Source organism: Zootermopsis nevadensis, unplaced genomic scaffold (genome assembly GCF_977971745.1).
Source record: "Zootermopsis nevadensis isolate Lab colony 2312 unplaced genomic scaffold, Znev_1.0 Znev_ptg000061l, whole genome shotgun sequence".
Taxonomy (NCBI): Eukaryota; Metazoa; Arthropoda; class Insecta; order Blattodea; family Termopsidae; genus Zootermopsis; species Zootermopsis nevadensis.
In genome coordinates this window covers 12,532,119-12,551,748 of record NW_028259192.1, presented here as the reverse complement: position 1 = coordinate 12,551,748, position 19,630 = coordinate 12,532,119, and the positions used below count along the sequence as shown (strand labels likewise).

At 36.3% G+C, this 19,630-nt stretch overlaps 2 protein-coding genes and 1 long non-coding RNA gene across 11 annotated transcripts in view; 1 reads left to right on the top strand and 2 right to left on the bottom strand.

Annotated features, from left to right (window-relative positions):
• Positions 1–781: 781 nt before the first annotated feature.
• Cdc37 (cell division cycle protein 37) lies at positions 782–10,622 on the bottom strand. 3 transcript variants are annotated; one of them, XM_022081996.2, is made up of 8 exons: positions 10,500–10,622; positions 8,129–8,217; positions 6,335–6,468; positions 5,914–6,067; positions 4,684–4,959; positions 4,047–4,162; positions 2,753–2,942; positions 782–2,190 (listed from the first exon to the last, which is right to left on the bottom strand). In XM_022081996.2, exons 2-8 carry the CDS (start codon positions 8,159–8,161, stop codon positions 2,008–2,010), a joined length of 1,086 nt encoding a protein of 361 aa, XP_021937688.1. In that variant the 5' UTR covers positions 8,162–8,217; positions 10,500–10,622; the 3' UTR covers positions 782–2,007. The 3 variants fall into 3 exon arrangements, with proteins under 3 accessions (XP_021937688.1, XP_021937679.1, XP_021937699.1); XM_022081987.2 differs by lacking the exon at positions 10,500–10,622 and adding an exon at positions 8,475–8,492; XM_022082007.2 differs by lacking the exons at positions 8,129–8,217; positions 10,500–10,622 and adding an exon at positions 7,209–7,437.
• A 715-nt stretch (positions 10,623–11,337) lies between these two features.
• The window catches only part of EMC6 (ER membrane protein complex subunit 6), a 175,490-nt gene continuing 167,197 nt past the window's right edge, over positions 11,338–19,630 (bottom strand). For 2 of the 7 annotated variants that reach the window (XM_087340216.1, XM_087340217.1), the window contains 4 exons: positions 15,326–15,486; positions 14,624–14,732; positions 14,099–14,118; positions 11,338–12,396 (listed from right to left, as the gene is read on the bottom strand). In XM_087340216.1, the coding sequence (XP_087196342.1) occupies positions 12,295–12,396; positions 14,099–14,118; positions 14,624–14,732; positions 15,326–15,418 (324 nt within the window). In that variant the 5' untranslated portion in view covers positions 15,419–15,486 and the 3' untranslated portion in view covers positions 11,338–12,294. The other 5 variants (XM_087340213.1, XM_022080415.2, XM_087340218.1 and 2 more) reach the window with 5 other exon arrangements.
• LOC110837853 (uncharacterized) lies at positions 12,417–14,118 on the top strand. Its single transcript, XR_002545865.2, has 2 exons — positions 12,417–12,795; positions 13,988–14,118. It is a non-coding gene; the product is annotated as an uncharacterized LOC110837853 (long non-coding RNA).

Below are 19,630 nucleotides of genomic sequence, written 5' to 3'. Positions count from 1 at the left end.
AGGGTAACATGAGAAACAGATCTAAGTATGCCCAAGACATTGAATCATATGGCCAATTAAAATTTTTTCTCAGGCAACAAACAATGGATGAATGTTATTGCTCAATAACTCCTATCCATGATATAATGGCTAGTAAGAATGTTCCTTAACTTATGACTGAATTCTTAATTTCTAATGTCAGGTGTGGGCCGCATTTCTCTTCAGATGTATGTCTAAATCAGAAAAGCCTTCAGTAATTTCATGGAATGTATTCCCTCATGTGTTTTGTGCTGCTGGTAACAATATTTTCATACACTGGGAATTTCTGTGCACACATTACAGAAGAACAGTTCAATCTTGGTTGAGGATTTTTTACTCAAACAGGTAGCCACGGTCACATCATCATCATCATCATTATTTGTTGCTCTACAACCCAGCCAAATTCAATTATATACTTTTACCCATGCACCCATATGAGCCAGGATAGCTCAGTCAGTATAGTGACTAGCTACGGGCTGGACGACCGGGGTTCGATCCCCGACGAGGGCAGAGGATTTTTCCTCTAGCCTCTGCGTCCAGACCGGCTCTGGGGCCCACCCAGCCTCCTCTACAATGAGTACCGGGGTCCTTTCCCGGCGGTAAAGCCGGCCGGGGCGTGATGCTGACCACTCACCCCCATCTAGTGCCGGGGTCAAGGAAGAGAGGAGCTATACCTCCACTCACCCCAAACGCCTACATGGCGTATAGTGGGACAAACTTTACTTTACTTTTACCCATGCACCCATTCAATGAATAACCGATATTTAGCACAATTAATTTTCTTTATATACACAAATATGCATAATTTAACAGGGATGATAAACTAGTATGAGTATAAACATGACATTATTAACTATTATATACAGTACCTGTATAATTAAAATACAGTGAAACCTCGATGCATCGTTTTCGGCGGGGGTGGGAAATAAAAACGATGAATGCGGGAAAACGATAGATGCGGGAAAGCATTAAAAATTTTAAAAAAAACAATGTTTCTCTTTCAAAGTTACTTCTTTTTACCAAAAAAGTCTTTAATGGACAACTGGTTTGTCGAAACTTTACGTTTTAGGCCAAACAGAGCCCTTTCCACGTTCAAAATGTTTTCTTCGTCACGTTCACTAATATTATGCGCATAAAACAACGACTTCACTTTTGCCAATGCAGCGTGTGCTTCGGCAAAACTCGGCAAAGTTCGGGCTCGCATTCGTCGTTTCTCCCTCTTCCTCACCGCTCCCTCAACCTTCGCGGACTATAACAGGAAAAATGGAAGTACTATTACTGCCGAACTCAACGAAACGTAGCTGTAGAAGACACGATATGAACCAGAAGAATGAAAAAGTTTCCCTCGCCTTTCCTTTGTACTTATAATAAAAGCATTTGTGAAGAAATTCAAACTGCACATGCCATCTGGCATCGCTGGAACGAAATATGAGTGCACCCAAATTAAAATCGTAAAATTTCTGACAATGGGCATCGCCATTCACTCCAACTATCACCCCTGCACCGCTGACCCCTCATTCCAAAAGAATCTGTGCTGGTTGGGCGACATAACAGGTTACCGCTACTGTTTATTCCAAAAACATTGTACGTCTTTCGGTATTAATTTATCTCTAAACCCAGCATTTTAAATTCTCAGAAACGATCATTGCGGGAAAATTGTGGGCCGGGACTAAGATTTTTGAAAGATCGATGCGATAAAACGATAGTTCGAGGAACGATAGAAGAGGGAAAATATAACATTATTTTATATGGGAAGTATCCGGGACCGGACAAAACGGACGATGCATCCGGGAAAACGATAGTTCCGGGAACGATGGATAGAGGTTTCACTGTATAACACAACTTGGGATTAGAAGTACAGATACTACATTATGCTTTTGAAAGTCTTAGCTCTTTAAAAGTGAAGTAATTTAAATATTGTTCACAACAAAATTATTTTATATCTTTAGAATGGTTCAGTCTACAGTTCATGAATAATGGGCCCCTTTTTCACTCTCCACTGGCTTCTGCATCACATTCAGTTTCTTTATCACCATTACTATTCTTCTGAGGCACCCACAGTCCAGAGTCAATGCAACGCTTCATATGGTATCGTGCATCCTCTTCAGGCATATTTGCAATTGCCTGCTGTAGCATTGGTATGTCTTGAGCATCAAAACATTTCTTTAGTTTCTAAGGAAACAAAATTATGTTATTAACACAATGGCAACAGACTACAATTGATTTCATACCAGTAAACATGGCTTTAAATTTCTGCTTTCATAGACAATACTGTATGTGTGTATGTATGTATTAGTGGAATCAAATGAGATCTTTGTCATATCTCACTACATAAGATTCCCGCTTTCTGAACATTAATGGAAACAATGCCATTTCTAAAGAACACTTTCAACTATATGCTCAATGCTTGGTTTATGATCAATATCTTGAGCAGAAAGAACTCACTGAACAGAACAAAGTTTACAGGATGACACTGAATTCTTGACTACTTCAAAGTTATGCAAATAAAAACAGGTAACTGAGGTACTGATCTGCCTATTTACACCTTTCATACATTTACCAGGGTTGTTCAAATGAAACCCAATGATGGCACTGCTAGCGAACAGCCAGTCACAGGTGATCAATCACATGGCTGTGTGCACGACACCAGCACTCAACTACAATACCTTAATTCAAATGTAGGAATGGTGAGACCAATTAGGCCTGTCTTGCAGTCACATACAAGCTTGCTCACCTCAGGTAATGATTCATATACTTCAATTGGATCCAATCCTCCAGGTCCAAGACGAGCTTTCTTTTCTTCTTCCTCTGCTTCTCGCATTGCTTCCTGTACTTTCTCTGCTGACCTTTTGCGAATTCGCTCTTTAAATGAACGTAACTCATCATCAAAAGATTTTTTATATTCTGCTTCAGCTACCTGAATCCTGTAAAGAATGTAATATGCTACTTTCAGACACAGACATTCCAATAATCAGCCAAAAATGTGAAGCTGCATGCCACTGTAAATTTGGGGATATTTTGTACATCTAAATAATAAGGTGCTACATAATTTACACTCTTCACAAACATTACTAGGTGAGATAGGTAGGCATATGTGAAATGATAAATGTATATTACATTAGTCTGAAAATACTGAAGGGAAAGACCTTAACATACAAGATAATGTAAAAAGGATGGTGTGTGAGGAATCTGAATGAATTTATTTGCCCAGGGTAGGATCCAGTTGCAGGCTCTTGTGAAGACAGTAATGAATTATATAAGAGATAAATTTCTTGACCAGTTGTGTAACTTTTAGCTTCTGAATGATTATGCTCCATGGAGTTATTTTTAAGGAAGTTTTATATCCTTGGTGAGTGGTCAGTGTCGCAACCTGGCTGCACTTTACCCCCAAGGGAGAAATCCTAGTACCCACTGGATAGGAGGCTGGGTGGGACCCAGAGTAATCTGGATGCAGAGGCTAGAAGAAAAATCCTTCGCTCCTGCCACAGATTAAATCCCAGATGCCCAGTCTAGATTGCTATATGAGGTGTACCTTGTACCAATTGTTACATATGCAGCAGAAACTTGGACATTGGGAAATACAGAAGGTGGAAACAATGGGTATGAAGTTTTTGAGGAGTGCATTGGGCATAACAAGGAGAGATAGAGTACGGAATGAGGAAGCTAGGAAACGAATGGATGTGAGGGGTCTGGTAGAGAGTGGAAGAAGCAAAAATGAAGTGGTATGGACACGTGAAGCTAATTGGAGAAGGGTGGATAGCACGACAAATGTTGGATATGAGAGTGACTGGCACAAGACCAAGGGGAAGACCACGAAGAAGGTGGGAGGAGCAGATAAAATGAGGAGTGATGGAGAGAGGTGCCCAGTGGCAGTTGGTGGAAGAGGAGTGGTGGAGGGACAGGAAGAGATGGAGGGGCTTTACCAGGCAGACCCAGCCCCAGGCTGGAAATAGCAATGGATGATGATGATGCCCAGTCTACTGTCAGACACTATGACCAAGACATCCTACTCACATACTTTACCACACCTAGTAAAAAACGAAGAGAAACAAGCTCGAGGATCTACATCCAGCTGCTTTGATAATTCCAGAATGTACTGCATACATATACATTGATGTGCTACATGCTCCATAAGATCATGTTTCTGTAAACCAAGAACAGAACACACTTTATAAGAATACATTTTACCAAATTACAGTCCAATACAAAGAAATTAAGAGATGAATGAAGCAGCAATTGTTTATACTTTAAAAACTCAAAATAATATTAAATTTTTGCCCATGGTTAAGTGCAATATGTGAGAGATGTTGGTGGTTACATAATTTATAATTCTCTTGCAAGACTAGCCAATTCATTAACACAGCTTCTGCTGCTGCAAAAGAACTGTACTTAACAAAATCACTGAATGTTACAAATGTTTGAAAGTACAGAATGTAATGACTGCACTGTGAATCATATTTTGGAGTCAAGGATCCTTCACATCAGTGTACCCTTAAAAACACCTTCAATCTGACATATGAAAATGTACTCAACAAGATCAAACTCCAAATTAGTATTATCTTCCAACTTCTCAGAATCAATGACTACAGACATTTTTTTAAAACAATTAGGTTTCTTACTGCTACTGAGCACTCAAATTGGGGAAGGGATAAAAATAAAAAATACCTCTTCCATTTCCAAGTTAATGCACCATATTACTAGGTAGTTAGCTGTATCTTCACAAACAAGATGCTGGTTTTCATTGAGAAATCGTTTGCTATCATCATAGCGCCGCAGCATCCCAAATTTTTTTAAAACTTTCTCATTTTCTTTGACAAATTTTCTCATCCGCTGTTCCCGCTGCTCCTCTGTCAGATCGTCATCTTCCTCACAAGGCAGAGTATTGATGACAGTTTTTGTGAAGCCTGATTTACTGATTGTATCTACATTCCATGGTGTTACCTGTTAAATAACATCAGAACCAACATTATCATAAATCTGAAAAACTATGTTACAGCAGATTCTCCTTGTTTGTGTGCTTGTGCACTGTAGTTTTGCTTATTCATGGAAAAACTGTGGCAATATTTGTGTATCACAGTGTAGGTCCCTCGCTCTTCTGTGGTTGTTCTTGAGCACAAACGTGGAGTAACACAAACAGTCCAGATCTGCTTGCCTGTCTCAGTAGCTATACAAATATTGTGCCATACTGTGGTTACTGCAATTGCACATTTTAGAACTGATGGTTGCCTTTGTGTTCAATCACCTGACAACTATGAGCTAAGAATGCCATCATTCCAATAAACATGAAAACTAATGTTTTCATGTTTATTAATTATACATATAAAAAGTCATGTTTCATGTGGCTTTGGTTCCCCAAACCCCATTTTTCCCCATAAGGCCTTAACTTTGTGCATCATAGTTTCACCATGCATGGTGGTTTTCGAGAACATGACCCCTACAAACGGTGAGGGCGTGCTTTACAGTACCATTTCAGTTATGTTGTATACCAAGATAAATATGAAGCATGTAGATTTATAATGGAAATGTGCTTACTCTTGAACTGCAAACCCCATTAATCACTTATTATAAAACAAATAGAAGGATGATATATACTTCATGGTGTGAAACTGGTTTTACTATCACATGACTCACAATAAGGATGTATATCTCTGAACAAAAGACCCAATGATCTTAACAAACCTTTACAAATGAGGAGCATAAACAATAAACATGCATATAATATGAACAATACATTCAAAGAGAACAGTTACTTGTCAGGCAGTACCTTCACTTTCTAGACAACACTGAATATTGCTTCCAGATTTTCTACATCTATGGAAAAATAAGTATTTATACTCTTGTGTATGTGTATAAAATGAACTTCAGTACACAAAACATGTTACTGTATAAGCAAACCTTTTCCTTCTTTTTAATTTCTTCCTCTTTATGTTTAATTTTCTCTGACTCTTGCTGAAGTTCTTGCAGAACTGCTTTCAGTTCAGACAAGTCTGCTCCATCTTTTTCAGCTTCTGACAACTTCTGTTTTGTTTCTTTTAACTTCTTTTCAAGACTGCAAAACAAATTACAATATACTTAATGAACATTCAATGTTACACCTGCATAAGTATAGCACACATACAAAGTTAATGTCCTTGCAAGTTATCTAGGTACCATATATGAGTTGAGCTGTAAAAAATCACATTTTCACAAAACATGCTCTATAAATAATAACAATAATTCAATTCTTATTATTAGTGTGCTGACTAAAAAGCAGTATGGCTAATGACACATAACAAAATTTCACCATCCAAAATTTTGTGAGGGTATAATTATTTACCTTGACTTTTCATTATCAAATTCTTCTTTCTCCCTTTTTTGTTCTTCCATTCGTTCAATTCTAGCCTGGTGTCGCCAACGAAACAGCGAGGGAGTGTCAATGTTTGGATGAGTTTCATCCTCATCATCAGAAATCTATGAAATCAGAGTTTATAATAAGAAATATCCTAGGCTTATGTTACTCAGCATGTTTTTTAAAATACAATATCTTAATTCCAGTTTCTTACAATACATTTTTCTGAGGTTTACATTACTTTACCTCTATTTTAATTTTGTGAGCTTATGCCATGTAAAACGTTTGCTCCCTCCCCTTCTGTGCCATCACCAAGTAACATTAATTTTCATATAAGAATTTCATTGAATCAATGTATCCTCCAAACTCTTGGCTATCATATAGTGTAATTCCACAGGTAATTACAACCCTTGACCAATACTGATATCCTTATCAGTTTAAGCTTTTATTTTCCTTCATAAACATGTAGTGGCAGCTGCTGTCCTAGTTTTTGTTCTCCAATGAACATGGAAATAACTTGCATGTTTCATGAGAACTGTTCATCAGAAGTTACATTATTGGTGATTAACACAATTTCAACCATTTTTACAAAAACTGTCATAAAATCAGTGGCAACCACCCGGCTTTGTACACACTGGGAGAACTGAGAGTTAACAGACACCATAACGAAGAAATTGCTTGCTGCAAAAAATAGTTTTCAATGAAAAGGGTTTTATTTGGAAACACTATGTTAGCAAGAGGAACATATTTATTGAAAGATGAGATATTAAATGGAAGTGTAGATACTTACGATGGGCAAGGCATGATAAAAATAATATTATTTTACTAGATTAAACTTAGTTGGACAGCAATTTGGCCTTACAAAAATGCTGGCAAAGATGTGGAACTGGAGGGATGACCGATGTTAGTGCTTCTTATTGGATGCAACAGGCTCATTTGTCCACACTGCATTAAAGGACATATCAAGTCATTCCCAACTTGTAGTCATGGGCAATGTACCTTATCACACCACAAACCTCCTAGCAAATGTCAATAAATAAAGACATGATGCATCACTTGCAGACAAATGGATGCTTGACTGGCATTTAAAGGAGAAAAAGTCTTGCATGACTTTACCGAGAACTACAGCCATCACAAAAATTCTACATCCGCAAAACAGATTTCCATTATCTATGACCATGTAACTATAAGCTTGCCTCCCTATACAACCCTACACCCAGTGAATTAATGTGTGATAAGAAAAACCTAATTAGAAAAATGTTTCAGAGGAAACAAGTATGAATAGGCTTCATGACAGGTTAAATATTCGTGGAACTGGGATGGAACGTTTAATAATTAACGTAGTGACTGAAAATTATTCATATACACATTCGGGCGATAATGTTGAATCTGTATAATTCAACTATTTAAATGGAGCAACTGCAATTTTCTTTATTGACGCAAATGACACTGTCAGTAATAATTCCTCAATTTATGGTTTTGTTCCACTATCAGCAGCCCCATTTATGACATTTTAAACATCAGCACCTTTCCTATTTCCCTTCTTAATACAATTTATTGAAAAATGTAATATATGTTGACTTTCCTCTGCACCCAATAAACTATTTATAACGAGCCTCAATTTCAAGAGCTTGGCGTCTTCAGTTCTTTTAATCGGTATGACGTACTTTAAACAACACATCATACTGCCTCATAGAAATTTACACTAGTGCACGCTGGAACATCTTCACATAACAATTAAAAACAATATAACTAAAAATATATATATAAATTTAATCTTACCTCAATATCCTTCCACTTGCTATAATCCACCATTTTTGATCCACTTCAAGTGACCGTGTTCACAAACTCAATAACACGTATGGACCACACTACATAGCATAACAAACATTATAATTTAAATAAAACTTAGAACATGCAAAAGAGAGGAAACGCATGATTCCTTTAACACAACTAAATTATTTTAGGCCCTAAGTGCTGAAAAAATACTTAAATGGAATAAAATGTGCAGAATATTTGTTAGAGTTCTGAAACATCCCGTCCATTACACATTTAACAGAAGAGATCGGGAATCGTTTGTTTCCCAGCACAAAATAGCATCATGTAAATATGTACTCTATGAACTTACCATTCAACTGTCAGTTTGATTTATTGGGGGTGGGATACACAATAAATTTCCTCAATGAGTACAACTCATCTAGTCAATTCCCCTACAGTGTAGGGCCTACACATTATAACTTCAGTGTTATCAGCTTCCTCTCCTACCTCATTCTACATCAATACATCTAGATGATGTGCTGCAGGAAGGAAGTCTTCCTGCAATGCCCAGGTGTTTGGTCTCTTACATTCAGAGTGTAAAACCAGAATTCTGTGCATATTTATAATTTCTCCATTCACACCACATTCCATCCAACTCTCCTTGATTTGACCATTCTAATATTACATGGTAAACAGTACAAATTATGGAGCTCTTCATTACAGTTTTCTTCAGCCTCACATAACTTTCTCTCTCAGAATCTCATCAGCACACTAAATCTGTATTGTTCCCTGTCAAAGTTTTCACACCTATTAAAATAACAGGTAAAATTACTGTTCTGTATGTTCTAATCATTGTCCAGTGACAGGAAGACAAAAAATTAAAAACTGCATGGCAGCAAGAATTCACAAATTTTATAGCTACTAGAGCAGGGCTCGGAGCTCCTAGGGAGGATTGTTCAAATTTGTAAAACGCAACCAACCTTGGTTAGTCCCAAAGGGGAGTTAGTTTAGTGTTTCATTCAAGTGTTTTTTTAACCCCTGAGTAAGAAACAAAACTACCCCCCCCCCCCCGAATGGGGGATTTAAACACTTTACCAACCTTCCGAAGGGGGTTGGTTGCGTTTTAAAATCTTGAGTAAGACACTAAACTAACCCCCGTGTATAAACAAATATGAGGTGATATTGTTGATGACGTCATTTTTTGACGACAACGATGGCTAATCCTTTCGGAGCGCTTCCTGTAATCTGATATTTTTCTTCTTTACGTCGCTGATCAGAGGCCAACAGTTCTTAGTTGGTCAACTATCTACGTCCAACCCCACCCTTGCAAATCTTCTTTTTTTGTTGAATAGTTCTGATGTTTTAGTTCTTTACGTCGCTGTTCAGAGGCCATCTGTTCTTGATCAGTCAACTTTCTACGTCCAGCAACACCATTGCTAATCTTCGTCTGTTTTTTTCTTTTTCTTCTTCTTCTGTTCTTGTTGTATACGTTTTTCTATGTTTATCAATGTAACTCTCCCTTAGTTTTTCTTTATTTGTTAAATAGGTCTGATGGATTAGTTCTTTACGTCGCTTTTCAGAGGCCAACTGTTCTTGGTCATTCAACTTTCTACGTCAAATCAAACCCTTTCAAATCTTCGTCTGTTTTTCTACATGTGTCGTTAATATGGTCTCGTTTATCAATGTAAATCTCACTTCGCTTTTCTTTATTTGTTAAATATGTCTGATGTTGTAGTTCTTTACGTCGCTGATCAGAGCCCAACAGTTCTTGGTTAGTCAACTTTTTACGTTCAATCCCACCCTTGCAAATCTTCGTCTGTTTTTCTACATGTGTCGTTAATATAGTCTCGTTTATCAATGTAAATCTTCTTTCGCTTTTCTTTATTTGTTAAATATGTCTGATGTTGTAGTTCCTTAAGTCGCTGTTCAGAGGCCATCTGTTCTTGGTCAGTCGACTTTTTACGTGCAAATCTTCGTCTTAAAATCGATCGTAAAGTCAGTTTTCATAATACTTTCTTAATCGTAATATATGGAATGAGTATCAGTTTACCTTGTTGGAGTTGTTGGAATTGGTACTTCAAATACTTGATAACGTCTTCTTTCACTTTTCTGATGTTTTAGGCCAACTGTCAGTCAATATTCAAGAATGCTAAGTGCTCCTTCTGGAGCATCGATAATGCGACTGGCTTGATATTTTTTGATTTCTTTGTTGTGAAGCGTTATTTGTTTCTTATTTATGTCTGATGTTTTAGTTCTTTACGTCGCTGTTCACAGATCAACAATTCTGGTTCAGTCAACTTTTTTCGTCCAGCCCCACCCCTGCAAATGTTCGTCTTAAAATCGATCATAAAGTCAGTTTTCATAATCGTAATATATCAAATGCGTATCAGTTTACCTTGTTGAAGTTGGTACTTCAAATACTTGATAACTTCTTTCACTTTTCTGATGTTTTAGGCCAACTGTCAGTCAATATTCAAGAATGCGAAGTGCTCCTTCTGGAGCAGTGATAATGCGACTGGCTTGATATTTTTTGATTTCTTTGTTGTGAAGCGTTATTTGTTTACTCGGCATTGTTGTGGAACACAACAATCCCGTGTAAACAAATATCTGTTGGCATTGTTGATGACGTCATTTTTTGACGACAAATTGGTTGAAGACAACGAGGAATCACAAATTTTTATAGTAAGAAGATTAATTCCTTCATGAATCAGTTTTGATTTGTTACTGCCACATTTTAAAAACACTTATTTATTATTTTCAAGTAATTTATCCTGTGGTTCGCTTAATATTATGGTAATGATAAAAATGGTTGAGTGGGTCAGGAATGTGAATTTGGTTGAGAGAAAAGACATGAATACAGAATTTTGGAAGAGACCTCTAAGATAACATTCTCCAACGGCCAATCTTGGTCTAGAAGTCAGGCCATGTGGAAATCTCAATGCTTAGTAAAGGCAATGCACTTTTCAACATTTCCATTTGAGATATAAGAATATGTTGCAGTCATGAACATTGCTAAGGCTCTAAGAAAGAATCAAGTTCAATACATACACAGCAATACATGTTAAGAGTGAATGAATATGCCTGTACATATTTTATGCTTGAGACCAAGTGCCTACTCATAACTGACGTCTTATATGTTGAGTTACAAACTTAGATACTGTACTGAACTATGGAAATGTGTTTATACATGAATCGAGCTTAAGGCATCTGCCAAAAACTTCAGTAACAGCAACAAATTTTTATTTAATTTTATTATCATGACTGTACATTAAAACTAGAAACAATTTGAAAATCAAAAGTCTCATCCAATATAATGGAAAATGCTTTTGAATTTGTCTTGACATTAATTTAGTCACTTCATACTCAAACTGGCCAACAACACTCAAATAAATATCCTCTAAAAGTATTCTCATAGATCTACAATTTCAAGGTAAAATAATGTGAATCTAATCAAAGGTTCCAGAGTTATTAATGTGTTAACTCTGTGAAAACCACAAACATAACATTCTTCTTTTGTATATAGTAACTGGAAATTGATATCCATGAAATGGCAATACCAGCTCGTGTACTACTTCATAAATAGTCACACTTTAAGACTGACAGGTGACATTACATTCTGTGATAATGAGGCAACATACATTTGCTGATGACCCCTCTTCCAAATTTAATTTCAAATAATTTATTACTAACATGAACAATAATATAAAGGTATTTGCAGTAATGAGGAACAATTCTGAATTTCCACATACTTCAAGGAGCGATGTTGAAGTTCCAGTCTCTGAAGTTTGCAAATTGGTTTCATTATGTAATACACTTTTAATTGATTTAATTTGTTAAACCTTAAAGTGAGTAAACACCTCTGCTTCCAGGCTTGTCTTCTGCTGAACACACATTTAAGGTTGATTCAAATATGGCACATACCCAAGTTTTATGAATATTGAGTTCTTGGTGCAGGTTCAATGCTGTATAATTTTAGCCTAATAATTAGACTGTCTGGATGTTCACTAACCTAGATACTTCATTACATTTTAGACACAGAAGACCAAACCATGTCTCTTATTTTAAAACAAAATACTAAAACAGTATGAATGCACTTAAGTCAAATGGTCCCTGGTACTTGCATATGGAAGGGAATATAAATACAGAAGCATGAACAACACTGAATATTTATAAAAAAGTTATTTGTTTTCTCATCTTGAAATTCTAGAATATGTGCAAGTGGTAACAACACAAAACACAGAAGTGACATCTGTAATATGTCTCAGTATACATGTACCATTCCATACAAGAATCTGTAAATGGTTAAGGAAAACAGCTAAACAGTACTAATTCAATGGCACACTGCATGCAGCATCCAAGAAATCATGGATCGCATGTTGCTTTTCCATAACAGGTATCTGGACTTCATAACTACACAAAGACCATCTGATTGATTGCAGCAGTGTCCAGACTACACAAATAGCAAGTTATGACCAGATGGTTCACAGATATATATGAGACAGTTGTTCTTCCAACCCTATCCTTGAGTCTGGAATCTTGAAACCCCCGCAGCCTGTGGGCAGTTAATAGTTCTATGCGGCTTTGAGGGAGAAAAGTACAAGAAATGTCCACTGTTAAGAAGAGGATAGGAGAACTTAAAGCACATGGAGAGGTGTTATGTCAGCTACATCCCTCGCACCCCCATGAATTTGGTAATTTAGTTTTCTAGAAAAAAGAATCTTCTTCAGTTGGTTTGATTCTACCCTTCTTCATTTCATGTCTTATATTGACAACTTATTTTCCAGTTTCAAAATAAGTAATATATGGAGTACACTGACATTCCGCAGGTATTCGTCACATCATAGGCGTTGACAATAGGTTGACTAACAGACTAAAAAATGCCACAACTCTAACATAGGGAACAATTGTACCTTAAGTCACTGCTGCAATAATATGATCTTAGTTCACTGCTGAATACTAAATACAGTAATTAACAATGAAAATTACAGCAGCAATAACAAAAATAATATGACTCACACAGTGAGTATGGGAAGTGGCGTTCCCAAAGCACCTGAGCTACCCTATGTCTGGGGGTATAGCAGGTCCACCCATCCCCTGGGGATATAAATTTAGGGGACTGGTCCTCCAAGTTGGAGTTGGGAGATAGGCTGACAACCTATCCCTGTAAAAGAAACATTGTTATAAAGCAGCAGAAAATAGTGGAAGTGAAGACCCAATATGGGTTGTAGTGCATTTGATGCTGATGATGAACATTAGGAATAATAATAACAACAGAAATAAGAATAAGAATGGGAATAGCAACAATAGGAGCAACAATAGAAATAGCAGCAGTAAAAATAACAATAACCTCTGGGACCACTGTTGTAGAAAAATGTGACTGACACACACACATGGATGAGCCCTTAAGGTGTTCTCTGTTCACATTAGAGTATGAAGAACAGCTAGAATTAAATCTGATGGTGCACTAACACAACTGAAAATTACTGATACACACACAATGCTGTACAAATTTTGTGGTATTTGAGGTATCCATATCTACCACAATGATGTACATAATAAAGTTTTCTGCATCAACATAATTATGTCTGAGATCTGCAGCTATGTGGCTGTCACTCCTGTTTTGTATTTTGGAGGTCCAACGTTCAAATATACTGGCCTGGAAAACATCTATCCTGACTAGTATTCCTTAGCCCCTCTCAACAAATAATGGGACAGTACCTTCAAAAGCCACAACTGCTTCCTTCCATATTCTTCCTAATTAATTATTCACTATACATCCTAACAGTCATCACTATAAATCTGAACTACTGACACTGTTATTAAATAAATAAATAAAACATGATTATGACTAATGAAATCTTATACATGGACATTTTTTTCCAGTAATGTGCAAGACCCACATCTACTAACTAACAAAGCTAGGTTGCTGAATTTTGTAATTTTCCACAAGATACAGAAGATTTATATTTATTTATGCAAGATAGGAAAGGATACGTCCAGAACAACACATATGTCTGAAGAACTGTTAAGGAACCAAATATGAAAAAAGCAAGTTACAGTGAAACATAACATTCCTGCTTATATTAACCTGTAAACATAGTTTATTTTTCATGTCTTCAGTTTATATAAGTGATGTAATCTCCATCATGCAGAAGAAATTTCCAACACATTAAAAACACTTGAAGGTTCAGTGCTACTAATATAATCCTGAGTCAGTTCCATGTACTTCCCATCCTTGGAACTTCCTTACAATCCAGATTAATGCTATTTGTTTCTATCCTTAATCTTTCTAATGGCTGTTTCCCACCATCAAAATTCAGCATGCAGTCCTTTCCCTCCATCTAACCCATATGTTTAGACACTGGTAACCACTGATTTTACTAACCTAACCTGATGAGAAAAACATAAAAAACACACAATTTTGAAGTGAGGTAATATTTATTTAACATACATATAATAAAATAATGCTTTAAGTGTAAACCACATAACAAACATCAGTGTTATGTTTTCAAAGGATACAAAAAGACTTCCAAAGAATCCATTTGTAAGGAGCATCCGCCTGCTGATGAAGTATTTCTTCCAGTTTGATCCTGCTTTCAGTAATATTAACAGCTGAAAATGACAAATTCTGTAAGAACACAGGAGACATGGGATTTAAGCTCTATTAACAGTACTAATTACTGAGAAAAGTTCTAGTCAAGTCAAAATGTTTTTCATTCAGATGAATTGAACAGGTTCACATTTTCATATCCCTGTACACAAGTGAAACACTCTTTGTACAAGATCTCTATATATCTAATCAAACAGGATTGTCCAACACAACATATAAGGTTGGCCGAGATACCACTTATTCCAACTGATATTTTTAGTAGACTTCATTCAGCCATTCAAGTTTCTCTATAGAAATGGGAGTGTTTTACACTCCCGAACAGTACTGTATGTCACATGATGATAATTTGAGTAAACTCTGATAGTAAACTGTTGTTGGATTGAAGAACATAAACTGCAGTGTGTATTGTTGAGTAGTGGCCAGCTGGCACAGGTAGAGAGGCACAAAGCTAGCTGGGTGTGAACATGTTAATAATGCACTAGATTAATTAATGCTGTGTTCAGTAGTTCCAATCAAGACTGTGTTAGGTTCCTTTAAAAATACAACTACTTTTATTGGTCTGATATACAAACCCCAATATATTATGACAATTCAGTAAAAACTGAACTTACCCAGAGTCCAACCACAGCAAATATATAGAAACCAAAGCCATAAAAGCCAGTGATTCCAAGCAAACCAGCTGTTCCTCCTGACAAAGCTGCCATTGATGTTCTGCAATACTCTACAACACTGGCATTATTTCTTACTGCTATTTCACTATACGCTACAATCTCTGTAAACAAAAATGGTCAAATAGTGGACTCAAAGTGTTGAACTTTAATGGCAAATACACGAGATGTCAGTTAGATTAAAAAATGAATATACAGTCCATTAAATTAAATTACTCTAACCTAACCCATTGCTTATATTTGGATTCACTGGAAAAACATAAAATTATGTCCCAAATATAAGAAAATATTGGTTTAAACTTTGCTAGTACAATTACAGACATGTCACTACACAGAAGTAAGCTGGGATTTAAAAAACAAAGCATCCATAAACTAGAAATAATTATTCTTGAAAACACTGGTATCAAAATAAAATTTCTTGCCACCAAGCCAACCTGTTGTTCAGGATATGTTGAGTCCCGCCTTAAATAATAACTCAAATTCAGTGACAGGTTAGGGAGTAGCTTGTAAGTTTTATGTGAAGTCTTGAGGTACAGGCATTCAAAGATCTACACCATGAAGACACATTGGGAAGTATAAATAAAACAAGCTCCAAAGCAAGAGCATGGTTGCAATGAAAACACTTCCCATCCTTGTCATCCAACTGCAGTTAGTTACTTTATAGGCTGAGCTATACTGGTGCATTATGTCAGATCAAATAACTATAAACAAAACCTAAAATTTGGTGAGGTTACCTCATTGTAAAGACGTATTATTAATAATACTAGAGCAAACATGGTCATCCTTAAAACTGACATTCTTGAAGCATGGTGATTTACAAGAAAAATCATATTTTTGAAGGTGGGCATAACTCCATATGGTTTCTGCTGCTTAAGACAATTTTTCTTCGTTGAATCCTGGGTGAGAATCTAAAAATTATTAACCTCATTTACCGCAGTGAAAGTATTTGAGGATGCTTCTCACAAACTTGGTCACAAAGACACACCAATGCTAATCATACTGTTTCGTAACGTACCTCCAGACTTTTCAACTTTTGTTTTAACTCTCCCGATCACCATGTTTCAACTGTATAATCTATAATGAAAGTTGTAGACGTTTTACAAGTAAATAGTGAAACAAAACAACCAGTACAGTAATGTAACTCAATCCAATGATTTATACCACTATTGATAAGCTACAGTTGGTATGCCTTGCATCTCCAACGTGGCCTGAAAGCATCTATCACTTGTTACCACAGATAACAATGGCTATGGAGAACTTTCAATGAATATGTTTTCCCACTAAGAGATGGCAGCACCAAGGGAAAAGAATTATTTCCCATAGTCTGCCTCCTGGTGGATCCTACTTGCAACCCACTTCCAATGAAAGTCTCTGCCCATCAGAACGTATTAAAACAAAGTAGTCACGATATTTCCACGTAAAATAGATTCAGAAACACAGCGACAAAATTTATAACGGCGAAAAATTGATCAAAATTGGATGAGACTATCCCCGGTTAGAAGTGAACACTGAAAGACAAACTTAAACGCAATATTGTCTGGTTTATTATTTTATGAAAAACAGGATTATGGTATATCCCGTGAGGTCAAATCTTGCAGGTCGGGGAGAACTGGAATTAAGAGCAGTGATAGATAATTCTTGATTTGACTTTCTTTACCCTTTGAAGCCAAAGCTTTCATCTAAATAATATTTAACAATGAAATGAAGATAAATCCAGGTAAAAGTAAAGCAGTCAGCTTCAATAGAGCTAGGGTGAAGGATAAGCTGAGTTACTTTTTTGGGGATCAATTAATTCCAGAGGCAAATAGCTTTAAGTACTTAGGAATACTTATTCGCAGTGATCTGAGCTGGGCAGATCATGTGAATTATACACTAATTAAAGCATGGAAGGCTCTCCATTTCGTAATGCGTATACTAAAAAAGGGAAATAACAATACGAAACGTTTAGCTTATACGTCGCTAGTGAGACCGATACTTGAATATGGAGCTGTGTGTTGGGACCCTTACAGGGAAGGACAGGTAAGAGCCCTAAATCGGGTGCAGAAGAGAGCGGCTAAATTTGCAAATTTCACGAACGAATCTGGTTGGGAAACATTGGCACAGCGTAGATTGATAGCCCGAATGTGCGCCCTTTTCAAAGCATACACGGGGGGGGGGGGGGGGCTTGGAAAATGATAGAGGATAGATTATTAAAGCCATGCTACCTGGGCAGGGAAGATCATACTCGGAAAATTAGGACTAGGAAACAAAGAACGGATGTAGGCAAATATTCCTTTGTAAATAGGACCATAAGAAGCTGGAACCAATTACCTCCAGGCGTGCTAGAGTCTTTCCCCTGTAAATTAGGCACCTTTAGAAAGAGGGTCAGAAAAGTAGTTACAAGCTAAGGGTTATTAAGTTGGGAATAAATGGTGAGAAGGGAAGTGAAGTGTCTTAGTCTCCAAGTGATGAAGGGCTGTAGTTTTCTTTTTGGGATAAAATTTTCATGTGCTGAGAGCGGACTTTATATTCTACTCTAAGTATTGTGATTAATTAGTGGATGTGTGTTTTGTATGGTGTGTCAGATGTTTTATTTTGAGTGTGGTATGTTGTATTGTTCTGTCTCATTGTATTGTTGTGTGAGTGCATCAGTTCATGACGTTTGTAATACATTACAGTTATTGTCTTATGTCTAGGTGGTATTATTATTATTATTATTTTTTTTTTTTTGTAAAGTTAAGTTAAGTTAAGTACTTTAGGTTGGATGGTTTTGTAATTTATGAGTTGGTTGATTTTGAGTGGGATGTTTTTGTTGTTGTGTCTTATTGTTTTTGTTGTGTCCTTTTTATTGTTTTGTTCTGTCTCTGTGTTGATGTATCTTATTGTTTGTTGTGTCTTATTGTTTTTGTTGTGTTTTTTTTATTGTTTTGTTCTGACTCTGTGTTGATGTATCTCATTGTTTGTTGTGTCTTATTGTTTTTGTTGTTTTTTTATTGTTTTGTTCTGTCTCTGTATTGAAGTATCTCATTGTTTGTTGTGTCTTATTGTTTTTGTTCTGCCCTTTTTTAATTGTTTTGTTCTGTCTCTGTATTGATGTATCTCAGTGTTTGTTGTGTCTTATTGTTTTTGTTGTGCCCTTTTTTTTATTGTTTTGTTCTGTCTCTGTATTGATGTATCTCATTGTTTGTTGTGTCTTATTGTTTTTGTTGTGTCATTTTTTGTTGTTGTTTTGTTCTGTCTCTGTGTTGATGTATCTCATTGTTGGTTGTATCTTATTGTTTTTGTTGTGTCCTTTTGTTTATTGTTTTGTTCTGTCTCATTCTGTTGATGTATCTCATTGTTCTGTTGTGTCTCATTGTTTTGTATCTTATTGTAGGTCACTGCCACCGGGTATAAACCAATTTGCAGTCAATAATAAATATAATTCGTATAGTTAAAGACTCGTACGCGGGCCGCAAAACCACATCGGCAGGTTGAGAACCCCTGTATATAATATCTACATTATAAGTACAGCATCAATAATAACATAACAAGCAGCAAATCAAGAGATTAATTCTGCAGTCAGTTATTGTATATTCAAACTTGACTTACTACATGATTAAATTTCCAACATTCTCTACCGATTTTGTGTTGGAAACAAGTGTTATGCATCTGAAATGGATACATCTGTGTACGTTACTTCTGTATTAACTACTGAGTTTTTGTACATTCGAATGAAAACGGCAAGGTGTGATAAAATACAATGTGAACAGAAAGAGACACGCCCGATTTTAAACTCTTCGGGATTCGTCTGCAGCACAACTGGAACAAATTTTTGGACCCAGGATAGTGCTGCCACGCGATAAACTTCAGTTTGCCAACAGAAATGTTGAGTTTTTTATTGACAATATTATGCCTCGGCAAGTTTTTCTCATCCACAGCATTTACAAAGTACTACTACTGTTACCTGAAAATTAACAATACAAATCGAAATTTTGACGAAAGTATATGTTTTGGTGCACACAATGTACGTATCAATTGTTTTAACTTTTATTTAAGAAAGAGAACGGTATCTCAATAAAACTGAGGTTTCATGAATGTCTTAACATCTTCAAAACACTATTCAGATTTTAGAATGAATAATTATTACGTACATAAATTTCGTCCGGTCTCTGCACTTGAACAGTTATGCTTTTGAAGTCGTGAAGGTGCATAAGATTTATTGCTGAAACGAAAAGTGATGTAGTAACAACGTCGGCTGACCTTACTAGCTCGAGAAAAAGCTTGACC

Coding starts and splice junctions, on each gene's coding strand:
- Cdc37 (XM_022081996.2), bottom strand. CDS start 8,161: ATGGTGGATTATAGCAAGTGGAAGGATATTGAG. Junction 6,469..8,128: donor GCAAGTGGAAGGATATTGAG/GTAAGATTAAAT, acceptor CTGATTTCATAG/ATTTCTGATGATGAGGATGA. Junction 4,163..4,683: donor TTAACTTGGAAATGGAAGAG/GTATTTTTTATT, acceptor CTTGGTTTACAG/AAACATGATCTTATGGAGCA.